Source organism: Berghia stephanieae, chromosome 2, assembly GCF_034508935.2.
Source record: "Berghia stephanieae isolate SIO BIC M18660-M18661 chromosome 2, UCSD_Bste_1.3, whole genome shotgun sequence".
Classification (NCBI taxonomy): Eukaryota; Metazoa; Mollusca; class Gastropoda; order Nudibranchia; family Aeolidiidae; genus Berghia; species Berghia stephanieae.
The window spans coordinates 93596472-93610347 of record NC_088361.1 but is presented as its reverse complement, the minus strand read 5'-3'; the positions used below and the strand labels follow the sequence as shown (position 1 = coordinate 93610347).

The 13876-nt window shown below is 31.8% G+C and overlaps 1 protein-coding gene across 2 annotated transcripts in view; it reads right to left on the bottom strand.

Annotated features, from left to right (window-relative positions):
• Positions 1–727: 727 nt before the first annotated feature.
• The window catches only part of LOC144965894 (kinesin-like protein KIF28), a 34601-nt gene continuing 21452 nt past the window's right edge, over positions 728–13876 (bottom strand). The window contains exons 18-27 of one of the 2 annotated variants that reach the window (XR_013644120.1): positions 13506–13643; positions 13147–13282; positions 12528–12619; positions 11416–11484; positions 9574–9696; positions 8204–8359; positions 7727–7774; positions 6845–6901; positions 4726–5492; positions 728–3659 (exon numbers count right to left, since the gene is read on the bottom strand). Coding sequence is in view for 1 of the 2 variants with exons in the window: in XM_078901721.1 (XP_078757847.1) it covers positions 5382–5492; positions 6845–6901; positions 7727–7774; positions 8204–8359; positions 9574–9696; positions 11416–11484; positions 12528–12619; positions 13147–13282; positions 13506–13643 (930 nt within the window). In the remaining variant the exon portion in view is untranslated. Of the gene's footprint in view, positions 3660–4602; positions 5493–6844; positions 6902–7726; positions 7775–8203; positions 8360–9573; positions 9697–11415; positions 11485–12527; positions 12620–13146; positions 13283–13505; positions 13644–13876 lie in introns of those variants that run through there. The other variant, XM_078901721.1, reaches the window with a different exon arrangement.

The window sequence follows — 13876 nt, the reverse complement described above, 5'->3', positions numbered from 1 at the left end:
GGTGTTAAGAAAGTTACATTATGTAACAAATATAACCTTGCTATGAATTTTGGTTCAATAAATGATAGCAGACATTTGAGTTGTTTCGTTTTTCAGTAATAAATTGCACAGCTTTTAAATTTCCCATCTGTCTCAGATTTCCAACTAAGAGGATTTTTTAACATGACATTTTCTCGTTTTTCTTATCAGGTAATGAAGTCAAAACATAGATGATTATTTTATTTGACAAAGAGGAACAAAACCCTTTACTTGACGTTTTATTGATGGGTTTAAACTTATTTACTTATCCGTTACTTTTGTACAAAATATATAATGTAACACGAACCAAAGAAATATTCAATTAAAGATGGAATGATTCCATTCTAACACAGCATATAAATAACCAAACTGCAAAAGTAATAGTCATTCAAACTGTGATGACAATTGATATAATGTTTTTTGGGCGTTTTTTTAAATTTTCATAATTACAAAACTGATTGTTCAGATGGAATTTTTCTTACTTTAAGCAAGATTCAATCTAAATTCTTTATGATAAAACAATCTCATCTTAATGAATTATGTTGCTTTTATATATGTTGAGAAGTCAAATTCCCAATTCAATCTGTGTAATATAACTCAAAGTGATACTAAGCTACTAGAAGATGTGGACTGTAAAAAGTAATAAACAAAAATCTTTATTGTTTTTTTTGTTGGCCGAAGAAGGGGTTTGAGCCCGAAACGTCCCATGTTTGGTATTTTGTTCTTTTTTGAAGCTGTTATATTCATTTTTGTTTATTACTTTTTGTAATATAACTATTGGTTTTGAACTGATTAAAGGTAAACATGAATTTGGCAAGCAGAAAACAAGTCTATACAAATACAATACAGCTTACAATATAACTGCAATATAAAAGATCTCGAGTAAAAGAGAATTTTAAAATATCAATCTAGTAAAATTATAAATAAATATGAAATAGTATTCAAAAAGCAACACATTTTGATTATAAAGGAAACATTTGGTAATTGCACATTGCCATTGAAATACATTTCATGCAGATCCCAAATCATTTTTCAAACTGTATTGTTGGTATCCATGTGCCAAATTAGAAAGCAGGCACTGATGTAAGATAGAAATATGAAAAGATGTGAATAAAGCAGTGCCAAAAAAGCAGATAGAAAAAGATCATCTCAGTCCCAACTTCTAAAAGTTACCACCTCAAAATCCACTTTCGGTGGAAAAAGCCTTTTCATTCATAGCTCCACGCCTATGGAACGCACTTAGTCCTCGGACAAAGTCCTGTGAAAATTTATCATCTTTCAGGAAATGTCTGAAGACTGAGTTGTTCCGTGAGGCTTATTTTTCATGAAATAGATGTTGCTTAGATTATGTTTTTGTATGCATGCATATTATGTATCATGTAGTGTCATGATTTTTAATTTTGTTGTTTTTAAACATTTTTATTTTCATTATGTAAAGCGCCGCAGAGCACGATTAACGTGGATGTTTAGGCGCTATATAAATTCATTATTTACTATTACTATTTACTATTTACTAAAAAATACAAGAATAAATCAACCCAAAAAATCAGCTTGCCTCGACTGCAGAGATTTATTTAGATATTCTTGTGTTATTCTTTCTGTTACAATTGGCACTGTTTCACTCGCATCTTTTCAGATGTTTGTTGTTGCTGGTGAATGATAATAAATTATGAAAATGAGTCAAGCTCGTGCTAAATGTGACAGCAAAAATCAACAATTTTGTTTTCTTTTAGCTGTAAAATGCCTTTTTATTTTGCCTTTTTTATTAATACTAGGCAATGCCAAAACTTGGAATGTAAGAGTCAATAATTTTAAAAGATGCAGTTACAGAGAACTGAACAAATGAGCAAAAAACAAAAATAAAATGTGTGAAACTATCTAAGATTGAGTGTGCTACTGATTGGATTACAGACTTCATTATAATTATGTCATGATATGTGATCAATGGTCTCAAAGACGGGCTGAACTTGGTGCTTAAAATTAAATTTTAAGTTGAAATTATAACATTTGAAGTCCTTTATTAAGGAAATTTTTTCTTGATTTTTTTTAAATTTCAATTTTTTAAAACTTAAATTCCATTTCTTATCATTTCCGACAAAACATTCCATTTCTTATCATTTCCGACAAAACTTAGATATTCTCCTCAAATTCAATCAGATATAGAATGATACCAGATTGATGAGATGGGTCACTTATTCCATTGTTATAATTTGTTATAACAATGACACTTGGCATTTTATATATAAATATATTGATAAGTTTCATAAGATTATGATCTTGTTTTCTCCTTCAGCAGTGTGGAAAAAAGTTGGTAAAATGGCAACGTTTGTCTTCTAGCACTTGTCACTTGAGACTTTCATTAAATATTTCTATATCACAATCATGTCAGCTTGGAAGGAAATAAAATCATATGAAAAGAATATAATAATAATGACAAAAAAATCAATCTTTCATGTAAATTTGCTGTACCTGTTTCGAGTCCTGCTCGGAGATTTTTGTGCTAAAATAAATAAAAGAATTATGATAAATTAAGAAAATGTAAAATATTAATGATACAATTACAACACTGTATAAAAATATTATGCCGGTTGGTTATTAATAAGTCACACACACAGATGATGGCATTTAAGTCAACACATGAGGCATACATATAAAAGACAATCAAATCAAAATTATAAAATCAAAATGTAGAAAAAATACAAAATATTGTTCAGGGAATCACTTGGTGGCTTGAAAGGGAACAGAAGTAAGTAGACCTCACAATCAAGAAGATGTGTGAGAAACGGTATATAGGTACACGAAATTATATCTAAAAAATAAGGCCCAAAAGTAAATGGAATAATTATAATCATCACATTTTCATTGAATTGTACTCCAATCAAGATATAGCCAAAATCAAAACACTGCAAAAAATGTTCAAAAACAATGGTCTCAACAAAATTACAATGAGGTTTAAGATTTACTAATTTCTTGAGAAATTATTGGTGAATTTGTGTGTGAATCCTTCTATACTGCAAAAAAAATTGTTGAAATCGAGTTTGTCGAATATTGTGAACACTCACTTAATTGATAAATGACATACAGAGGAATGATGGCAAATCATCTCCAAAACTTGTACAAAAAAAAATTATCGGATAAACGATAGTCCAAACAAGTCAAATAAAGAGCTCTGACATCAAAACAACCAGAGAATTGAAGTATCATAAGGAAAGATGCGACTATGCCCTGATACAATTTTTCATACTGTAAAATTAAACCTTTGAAGCATCTTTTTATATTTGACTTTTCTGTAGGCTACTATCAGCCATTATCACATAACTCATTGTTTACCTTTTTACCATATTACCATCTTCTTCAATTCAGAATTCATGTTATCATTACTTTTTAAGTTGGGGTTTATTTGCTTTTGGGTTTGTTTTTTCCTTGCACCATTCGAATATTTTGAACACTATTCGATTGAGTTGAATGTCATAAATGCCAGTTAATTTCATCTTATTTCAGAGAAAGAAACTGAATCATATAGTTCTCTTAATTAGTGTTAGAAAATGATCATCCCAAGCAGGACTCACTTATGTCAAGTTTATACATCCCAATCGCATTTCTAGCTTAGTAGATTTTAAATCCTGGGTGGGATTCCTGACCTCCCATAGTGGGCAAGGGGGTACATACTGTGTCTTCTATCCCCTTATATCTGTTTTCCAACATGCTTTCTGTCTTTGTCTTGGAATGAGATTACTTGGTTTTGTCCTGGCCCTGGCCGGAGTCCTAGCTGGGAGGGAAGCAGTCAAATGCATAATTATTGTTTTGGGAGATGATATTTTTTTCCTTGTAAATCACCTCTCTGCTATGTATTATTATATTTGTTATTTTGAATGTATAATGTAAGCATTTGAGTGTATTCCTCTTTGTTGGATTTTGTGCTTGTGTCTGGATGAGACTTATAGGTGATCTCAAACTCAGTACATTGGTGGTGTGCTCTTGGAATCTACATCTGATCCCTATTTGTTCCCAGTTCCCCTATGTCTTACTTTTTTTTTTTGGGTGCTTTAATTGTAATTCTAGAACTTTTTACTATCCCATTTTCTTCCTTTTTACTGGCGCTGATATAACCTAAATGTGTTGCAGGCGCCATAAAACCCTTAAAAACAAACAAAACAAAGATTTTAAATCAAGACATGTTAATTGTTTGTTTTGTTTTTAAGGGTTTTACGGCGCTTGCAACACATTTAGGTTATATCAGCGCCAGTAAAAAGGAAGAAAATGGGATAGCAAAAAGTTCTAGAATTACAATTAAAGCACCCAAGAAAAAGTAAGACAAAGGGGAACTGAGAACAAATAGGGATCAGATGTAGATTCCAAGAGCATACCACCAATGTACTTAGTTTGAAATCACCTACAAGTCTCATCCAGACACAAGCACAAAATCCAACAAAGAGGAATACACTCAAATGCTTACATTATACATTCAAAATAAAAATAATAATACATAACAGAGAGATGATTTACAAGGAAAAAAATATCATCTCCCAAAACAATAACTATGCATTTGACTGTTTCCCTCCCAGCTAGGACTCCGGCCAGAGCCAGAACAAAACCAAGTAATCTCATTCCAAGACAAAGACAGAAAGCATGTTGGAAAACAGATATAAGGGGATAGAAGACATAGTATGTACCTCCCTGCCCGCTATGAGAGGTCAGGATCCCCACCCAGAGACATGTTAATTGATTGATTGTTAAAAATAACAGCATGCTATTACAGGAAATATAGGAAGATGCAGCACAGGAGATGAATCAGAGACGCAAAATCAAAAGGGGAAACAATGTCGTTTCATCTTGGTAATTTTTACATATTTTAAAAAGAAAACTTTTCCTTGAAGAAATATTTTTCATACTTTTTAAAAGTCTTTGGAATAAATATCGAATTCCTCAAATAAACATGCAACTATCCTTGATGAGTATATAAGTCTTTTAAACTTCCAGGATACCAAATAAATGAAGTTTAAATGCAATTGTGACAATAATAAATATACAAGTAAACATAAATGTTATGCATATTATTACTGAAAGGCTAGAAGTGACGTCGATATTAATAACATTCAAAAATTTCATAATTATGGCTATCACTATAATCATCATCATCATTGTTATTGTTGCTTTTATTAAAATCATAAGGATTTTTATTTTATCAATGCTTTTATCATCATTATACTTGTCATTTTGATAACCAGAATCACAGATAATAATTTATCAGTATTACCAAATAGGGTTGAAAGACAGGAAATCGAGAGGAACAGGAAGGAGTTAAAGGAAGAGATTTCAAGTACAACCATAATGAGCAATTTTGTCGTCAAATCATAATCAATCTATTGCACAACACAGGCTTTCGACGTTTTGGAGCCTTTAGTGTTGGAGCCATTAGCTGCAGCAGGCGGTTTGCCAGTGAGTCTTGCTAAAGTTGCCTCAATGTCATCAATCTGTTGAAAAATGAAAATATTCAAATGTCATAATGATATTTTTAAAATTTGTCTTCTGATTTTTTGAAAACTATTATCCTTCAGGCCCAATTATCCAATTTAAGTTAGTACGGGTCCCTGATATAGCTGAGCTGATAAAAAGGAATGTACAAAACTGAGTATACAACAGCTTCAAAAAAGAACAAAATACCAAAAACAGAACAATCCGACTTAAAATCCTTTTTCAGCCAGATCAAAAACAGCAAAAACATTAATACATCACTTTAAAGATGAACAGAGGCAGAGGAGTACAAGGCACTTCGTGCCGACAAAAATGAAGTCGAAATGTCAATAATCCCATCGAAAGGGTGCAAGAAATTGCTATTGTCCAATTGACACTATGGAAACCGGGATAAACTACAGCTTCTTATGATTAATGGCTCTGAAGGTCTAATTTTTAAAAGGGTAATATTATGACAAGGTTCTTTTTTTTTTTTTGAGGGGGGGGGGGGGGTTGTTGCTTTTTGCTGACTGAGAATTTAACAGCCATTCTGTTTAAGTATATCACGGTAAAATCTTAGAATGATTAAAACGTTTCATTATTTTTGTTGTAATGTTTTTAAGGGTTTATATTATTTCAGCGCAAGGAAAATTAGAAAATGGGATCACCAAAAAAATTATAATGAATATAAAGGGACTGGTTCAAATAGGGAATAGATGCTGAGTCCATGCAAATTATCGATGTAATTAGTTGAGATCACACAAAAGTCCAACCCAAGTAAAAGAGCAGGATCCCACTAAGAGAGGAATATACTTTGATATATACAATAATATATTTAAAACAAAAACTACAAACGTACATAACAGAGACAAGGGAAATATATATATAACACAACTAATTCTAAACATCCTACTGTTTTCCTCTTAGCCAAGCACTCCGGCCTTGGCCAAGACAAAACCAAGTAATCCCATTCCAAGACAAAGATTGGGAGCAACCTAGAAAACGAGATCAAATATAGGAGGAACGAAGACAAAGCAAAAATGACCTAACCTGTCCACCATGAGAGGTCAAGATACCCCTACCTAGAAACTATTAATTTAAATCTTCAAAAATATTCAATAAAAGTGAAATTTATAGTTTCAAAAAAGTATGTGCAATTTTTCAAAGCTATTATTTTCATATTTGTTTCACACTTCAACAGTACACAAAGTTTAGCAGTTTGTATTCACTACAAATTAAATGTTACTATAATTGTTATATTCTATTATTTACTCACGACCATTTCAATAGCACTAAACACATTTGTAGATTAAAAAAAAGGTAGAATTTTAAAATTCTATAGACACATGAGATAGAGAATATAAAATCTTACAGGCACAGCTTTCATTCCTTTGGCTTTTGCTTTCTTTACTTGATCTTGGATCTGGTTCTGTACAGTACGGGAAAAAAAATGAGAAATACAGTAAAAATGAACTCATTTACAGATAAATGTTAAAAAATCTAAAACGTTTTATGATTAAGTCTGGTATGATTTAATGATATAGTGGATGATGGTCCAAGTGCTCTTTTTAATCAAAAATGTCTTATATTGCAGTGGATTTTAGCGAAAGAGAAATAATTTCACCGTGAATCACAACAAAAACCTTTTGTGAATAAATATTTCATAACAAAGGGAAAGTGAGAGGGGTTTTTTTTTCCTCTCAAAAATTGGCTCTTGTCGAGATTGTTTACAACGACTTTCTTACTTCCTAACTTACGTATCCCAACCAATGACCAGCTGAGCTCTACCCTTGCAGTCTTGTAACAGGATGTAAATGTACGATGACTTTTGTAGTTGTTCCATGTGTTCCGTATAGTGGGTTACTGATTAAATGACTTTAAAATGACGTTGGCATGAGAATAATATTATACTAAGATCAAGTGACCCTAAAACAAGGAATGCTTAAAGGATATTTAACAGGACATTCAAAAGTTTGAATTAAGTTTGAAATAGTTATATATAATTTAAAAGGTGTTTGTGGACATATTTTGCACTAATGAAATAAAATTAAAGATTTTAGAATATTTTTATTGACAAAGGTTTTTATCACTGTAATTGGTCATTAGACTCTTATTCCAGAGTAAATTATAACTTTCTAATCCCTTTCAACCAAAATTTAGGCTGCTGCTAAACAACTCGTATTCAAGAGGAAATCATAGTTATCTTTCTTGGCTGAAAAACTATAAGTATAACGAATTACAATTCATAACTTACAACTAATTCGCTGTCATTTGCACTGGTGGCTGCTTTACTCTTGTTGTCCTGTGTCAAAAATAGGAACAAAAATGTTCTGTTATTTGTCAAGCCAAAAAATAATTTGTGAAATACATTAAAATTCGAAGACAATCATTTAACTCGTATACCACCTTCATATTTTACTCATAAAATATTAAGTAATGTGACATCTTTTTACAAAATGTATCTTCTGCCTTCATTCTTTTGGTTATTTTTGCTCAAGTTGAAATTATTCCGACTTCGTATTAGCCAATAAAAATGCCAAATACTCTGTCCGTTTGTCTGGATTTTAAGTGATGTATTAACGTTTTTAATATTTTTGTTATTAAAAGTTTTTGAGCCCAAACATCTCGTCTTTGGTATTTTGTTGTCTTTTATAAAAATTCTATTTTCATTTTTTTTGTACACTACTTATAGTAAAAATGACATGAGAAGACAAAGAGAATGAAAACATACCTTGGATTGAGCAGGAGAGGGTCCCAAGTTTGATCTTTCTCTCTGGACCAAATCTTTAGTGTTCAATTGTGCTTTGCCACCAGATTTCAAACCCTCCTCTTTCTGTTTCCCCCAAACTTCAATAACGAGCATCTCGTTTTCACAGTAATTTAGGAACTGGATAATAATTAACAATAGTGTGAGTTATACTCTTATACAGGTGATATTTTTTTAATGTGTAATAAACGGGTTTATCTACAGTTTTGTGGTCTTGACATTTGAGCATTTATTACAGCGAGCACAATATCCACTAGACTTGCTTAAAGTGCTTTACAAGGTGTCCCTAACCAACAGCAACACTTAACATGTAGGACGAAACATGATGCCTGTTAGGTGATATTGCAATTTTTTCAAAACAACGCTCTCTGTGAAAAACTGTCTACTTATATTCTGTCAGGTGTAAAATGAGAACATTGTCAGAAACAGCATTGTTTCTAGCAAAACTGCAAAAGTGCTTGACATGAATCATGTCTCGTATTACATGATAATTGTTGCTGCGGGCTCAGGATCCCTTGTAAAGCACTTTGACCACAATAGATGGATATTAAAAGTAAAAGTTCACATATTTTATTGTAATGCGCATGAAAAAAAAATGAATAATATTTATTAATTTATTGAAAAATATGTTTCATCAAACCCTGTTTTACATTAACAATAGCATTTATTTTTGCACAGAAATTTATAGCTCATTACATTACTAAATTTTATCTATAATCTCGATAACAGGTTACAAATTTCCATTAAAAAAAAACTGCGTGGTCTTTTCTCTTGTATTGCTGTGAATAGTGGATATTAGAAAGGAATGAAAAAATAAATAAAAAAATAAAAAAGAATTGGGACAGTTAAAACATGGTTTATCAGGAAGCAATTAAATGTATCAAGCAAGGATGAAGTAAGAAAGGAAAGCATTTAATAAGTCTGCAGCTTTGTGGGTTTGTGGTATGACACTTGCCTCTGGACTGAAAGGTCCTGATTTGAGTATCACTATGGCAGCGCAAAGTTGTGTCCTTGGAAAAAGACTCTTTTTCACATTTTCTCACAGAGGGAATCGAACCAGGGACCTACCATCTAAGGGCAAATGTCATACCACAAGACCACAAAGCAATACAAGTAAGGTTTTCCACCTTACTTTCTTCTTCCTCATTTTCTGCCATCGTTCAATTTGCAAGAATAAAAATATTTTTCTATGATAACATTTTTATTAATTTTCAAAATGCAAACAATTATGCACCAGTTGGATAGATATTGAATTTACAGTTTTCAACATCAACAACGATAAAAGGAAAATATGAAAAACTGAAATTATTTTTTTTTAAAACAAACTAATTTACCTTCTCTGTGACTGATTTGATGTCTATCTTACGTTCATATTCAAGGTCAGCGTGTGCTTTTTGTTTGACTTCTTTTGTCGTGGTGGGTTTGTTCTCATTGAAAAATGTGTACTGGCAGTACAACTGGAACACAGAAAAAGTTTGTTTTTTTAAATAATAATAATAATAATAATAATAATAATAATAATAATAATAATAATAATAATAATAATAATAATAATAATAATAATAATAAAAATAATAATAATAATAATAATAATAATAATAATAATAATAATAATAATAATAATAATAATAATAATATTAATAATAATAATAATAATAATAATAATAATAATAATAATAATAATAATAATAATAATAATAATAATAATAATAATAATAAGGAAGCGTAATTTGACACACGAAACTCAGGTGTATTTTGTCACCAGATAAATCGACACCTGAAACTCGTATTTATATTGTCACTAGATAATTCAGTACCCTGTCTATTCAAAAACACAAATTCGCAATTTCTATCACTCTTGGTTTGTCTCCCACACTCACACAAACCATCAACAGTCCACATGAACAACTCTCTCTCTCTCTCTCTCTCTCTCTCTCTCTCTCTCTCTCTCTCTCTCTCTCTCTCTCTCTCTCTCTCTCTCTCTCTATCTCTCTCTCTCTCGCCATCAACTTCTCAAACATAAACCTAAACTCCTCCCCCCCCCCCTCTTTCTCTCTCACTCATAAAAACATATACAAATCAATCATGCTTGTAGATCAACATACATGCAAAGAATTAATATAATATAATCTTCATTTCTTGAAAGTTTTCATTTCTCTGCACATTGACCTACCCCAAACATTCCCCTGCGAGAACGTCTTATTAGCAGGTCTGATAACCTTACATAATTATGGGATTTTTTAAAACATTGTTGTACGTTACAGTGGCAATATTTTGCTTTGGACTGAAAATATTTCCATTACAACAATGAGCTCATAACATCAGACCTACAAATAAGTATGTAGTATCACACCTTCCTCTCAACACACCATGCATGTCGTATGCTCAACTATTGTAAGTCTATGGCTTTCGTTTCGTTCAGACTCCATTCAACAAGGAGCGAACACTACATTCTGTTTATTAGACAGTTTCTTTGTTTTGTTATGCGGACGAAGGGTTTACATTCGAATTGTTCATTACTTGCATTGTTTCATCCCTAAGCATTTTGATTTATCCCTGCCTTCAGACAACCATTTAGCCCTACCACCATGCTGATAAATTCATACAAAGTACATTGCTGAAGGTAGCTAATTCTAAACATGCGCATGCACTACTCGGGGGATTCGAATAATCTGGTGACAAGATACACCCGAGTTTCGGGTGTTGAATAACACTCCGTGATAATAATAATAATAATAATAATAATAATAATAATAATAATAATAATAATAATAATAATAATAATAATAATAATAATAATAATAATAATAATAATAATAATAATAATAATAATGCGAAAATATTGATCATGGGGTACCAGGTTCAAGTCCATGTGCTGGTACTATTTTTTAAAATCAATAAGAAATAGAGGTGTTGTTACGCATAAATACCTACTGGGGAAAAGCAAGGATATGAAGAAAAATGCACTTTCCAGGGTAATTGATTGTTTTTTAATCTGATGTTTATGCTCTTTATGACACTTTTTTTTACAGATTTCATGTCTGAAGATGGCAAACCCAGAGAAATGACAATAAAGATTGATGAAGATTTTCAACAGTTTGTGTCTTACCCGTACTTTTCCTTTACAGGCATACACATCACAAAACAAAAAGTGCTAGATTTATTATATTCCTTACTGTGTCAAAATTAGTGGGCATTCCTTGGATTTCTAGCAAGCAAAGTCTGAAGTGGATAGCTTTCTTGTTCTGTTAAGAAATAAACAGAAAACAAACCAAACAAAAAAATAATTGCATTAACGATATAAAAGTATGGTTACAAGAACAATATCAATCTGATTCTTATGAGTGATGGGAATATAAACGGAAAATGAGTTTAAGAAGACCTGGATGGACGCCCAGGTAACTGGGTTTTTAAGTAATAAATTTATGTTTTGTGTTTTGTTGTTAGCTGAAGAAGGGTTTTGAGCCAGAAACGTTACATGTTGGGTATTTTATTCTTTTTTGAAGCTGTCATATATTTATTTTTATTTATTACTTGTTATAGTCCACAGCTTCTATCAGCTTAGTATCACAAGAAATATCATGTGTATTGAAGTTTATAGTACAGCTAATCATGACGATTTTTTAAAACAAAAAATCACCACGAAACTTCACCAACTACATAAACGTGACCAATTGTATCAAATCAGTATTATGTTGGGGTGATATACATAAACATAAAATATATAAGAACATTGATATAGCGCATTTCAACGGATCCACCATGCTCAATATGCTTCACAATGTATCATTTTTTTTCTCGAGCAGGCCATATGAAACCATACTTCCATTGCATGCAGTATCAGTCCCCTGTTATACGTTCTTTCCGTCACTGCCTTTAGTCAGGTACTCATTCACACCTTAGTTAGTATAAGAGCTGAAAATTCCATTTATAGTAAAAAAATATATAGAAAAATGTGATCAAATTTATGTTTTAATGAGGTGAATGGATGTAGCGGCAACCAACTAAAATGTTCAAATATCGTAGTATTTTAACTTTCAATTTATTTATATTACCTCCCGATACAATGTAAAGACTACCATAAGAAATTAAATCAATTGTACAACCAATAGGATCACTTGTTTCCTATAGTTCTTTTTTTTTTCTCTTTCTTTTGGTGATCGTCTCCTTGTATTGTGATAATACCATTTCTAGAGTCAGTCATAGGCCATAACAATAAGTTAACAAAGGCTACAGTCTGATTCATCTCAACTCAATACTGATTTGAGTTGGTGAGCCACAAATTTACCTTCAGCCATTCTTTAGGATCCTCCACGTACTCATCTTCAGGTAAATTACTTCCTTTGTCGTCACATGGAAGTGCCTTTACTCCAAGCTTACCTAAGATCCAATCAAGTAAAATAAAATTATCATTTAAGATATGATGGAGCATTTCAATAAGTATTTATATCAAATTGTTTCTATCCATCCCAATTCTTCTCCTTTTCCGAATCATCATCTTTATCATTATTATCATCATCATTACCATTGCCATTACCAGCTTCATCATCGTCATTGTCATCATCATCATCATCATCATCATCATCATCATCATCATCATCATCATCATCATCATCATAAACTGTTCCTCTTCCTTTTTCTCTACTACTACTACTACTACTACTACCACGACTACGACTACGACGACTACTACTACTACTACTACTACTACTACTACTACTACTACTACTACTACTACTACTACTACTACTACTACTGCTGCTGCTGCTGCTACTACTACTACTACTACTACTACTACTACTACTACTTCTACTACTACTACTACTACTACTACTACTACTACTACTACTACTACTACTACTACTGATTACATATAGACCAGCCAATCAACATTGTTTAGAACTCACCAACTTCCACTCCCTTGATGTCCATGATACTCATTTTCTCCTCCAATTCAATCAAGTAAGGCAAGGGTTGTAGGAACACGGACACGGTACCAATCATGACAGGAGTCGTGTGAGGTTCCCAGAAAGGATCTTTTTCCTGTGGAATGAATAAAGTTATATATGATTTCTATGGTTTGATTTTAGAAAATCAATGAATGCAAATCTATTAAGACACTGATTATTAAATATTTTCAAAAGATTTCTGTTAAAAATGGAAAAAATAAAATATATTTGCTTTCGAAGTTGTTTTGCTGTTGATGATGATGATGATGATGATGATGATGATGATGATGATGATGATGAAGACTTCAACCAATTACCTTAACAACATCCCAGTCCTTATCCCCATCCATGTAATTCTGATACATGTCTTGCATCATGTATTTACGGTTGATGAAATTGTTCTTGTCAAACAACCATGAATTCCCATTGTCCAAGTTCCTCATTTTGACCATCACCTGCAGACAATCAGTTTGTAATTTTAAAGGTTTAAATATACGGGTTTATGGTCTTTTGGTATGACACACACCTTAGAACCAGGAGGTCCTTGGTTTTAGTCAAACTGTGGGCCGTCCTTGAAAAAGTTCTCCACCCATAGTCTCTAATAGTGCTCTGGTGTAAAATGAGAACCTGGTTGTTAACAGAGTTGCCCCTATCAAAAAAGAAATTTGGTAATATCACCTCACAGGCA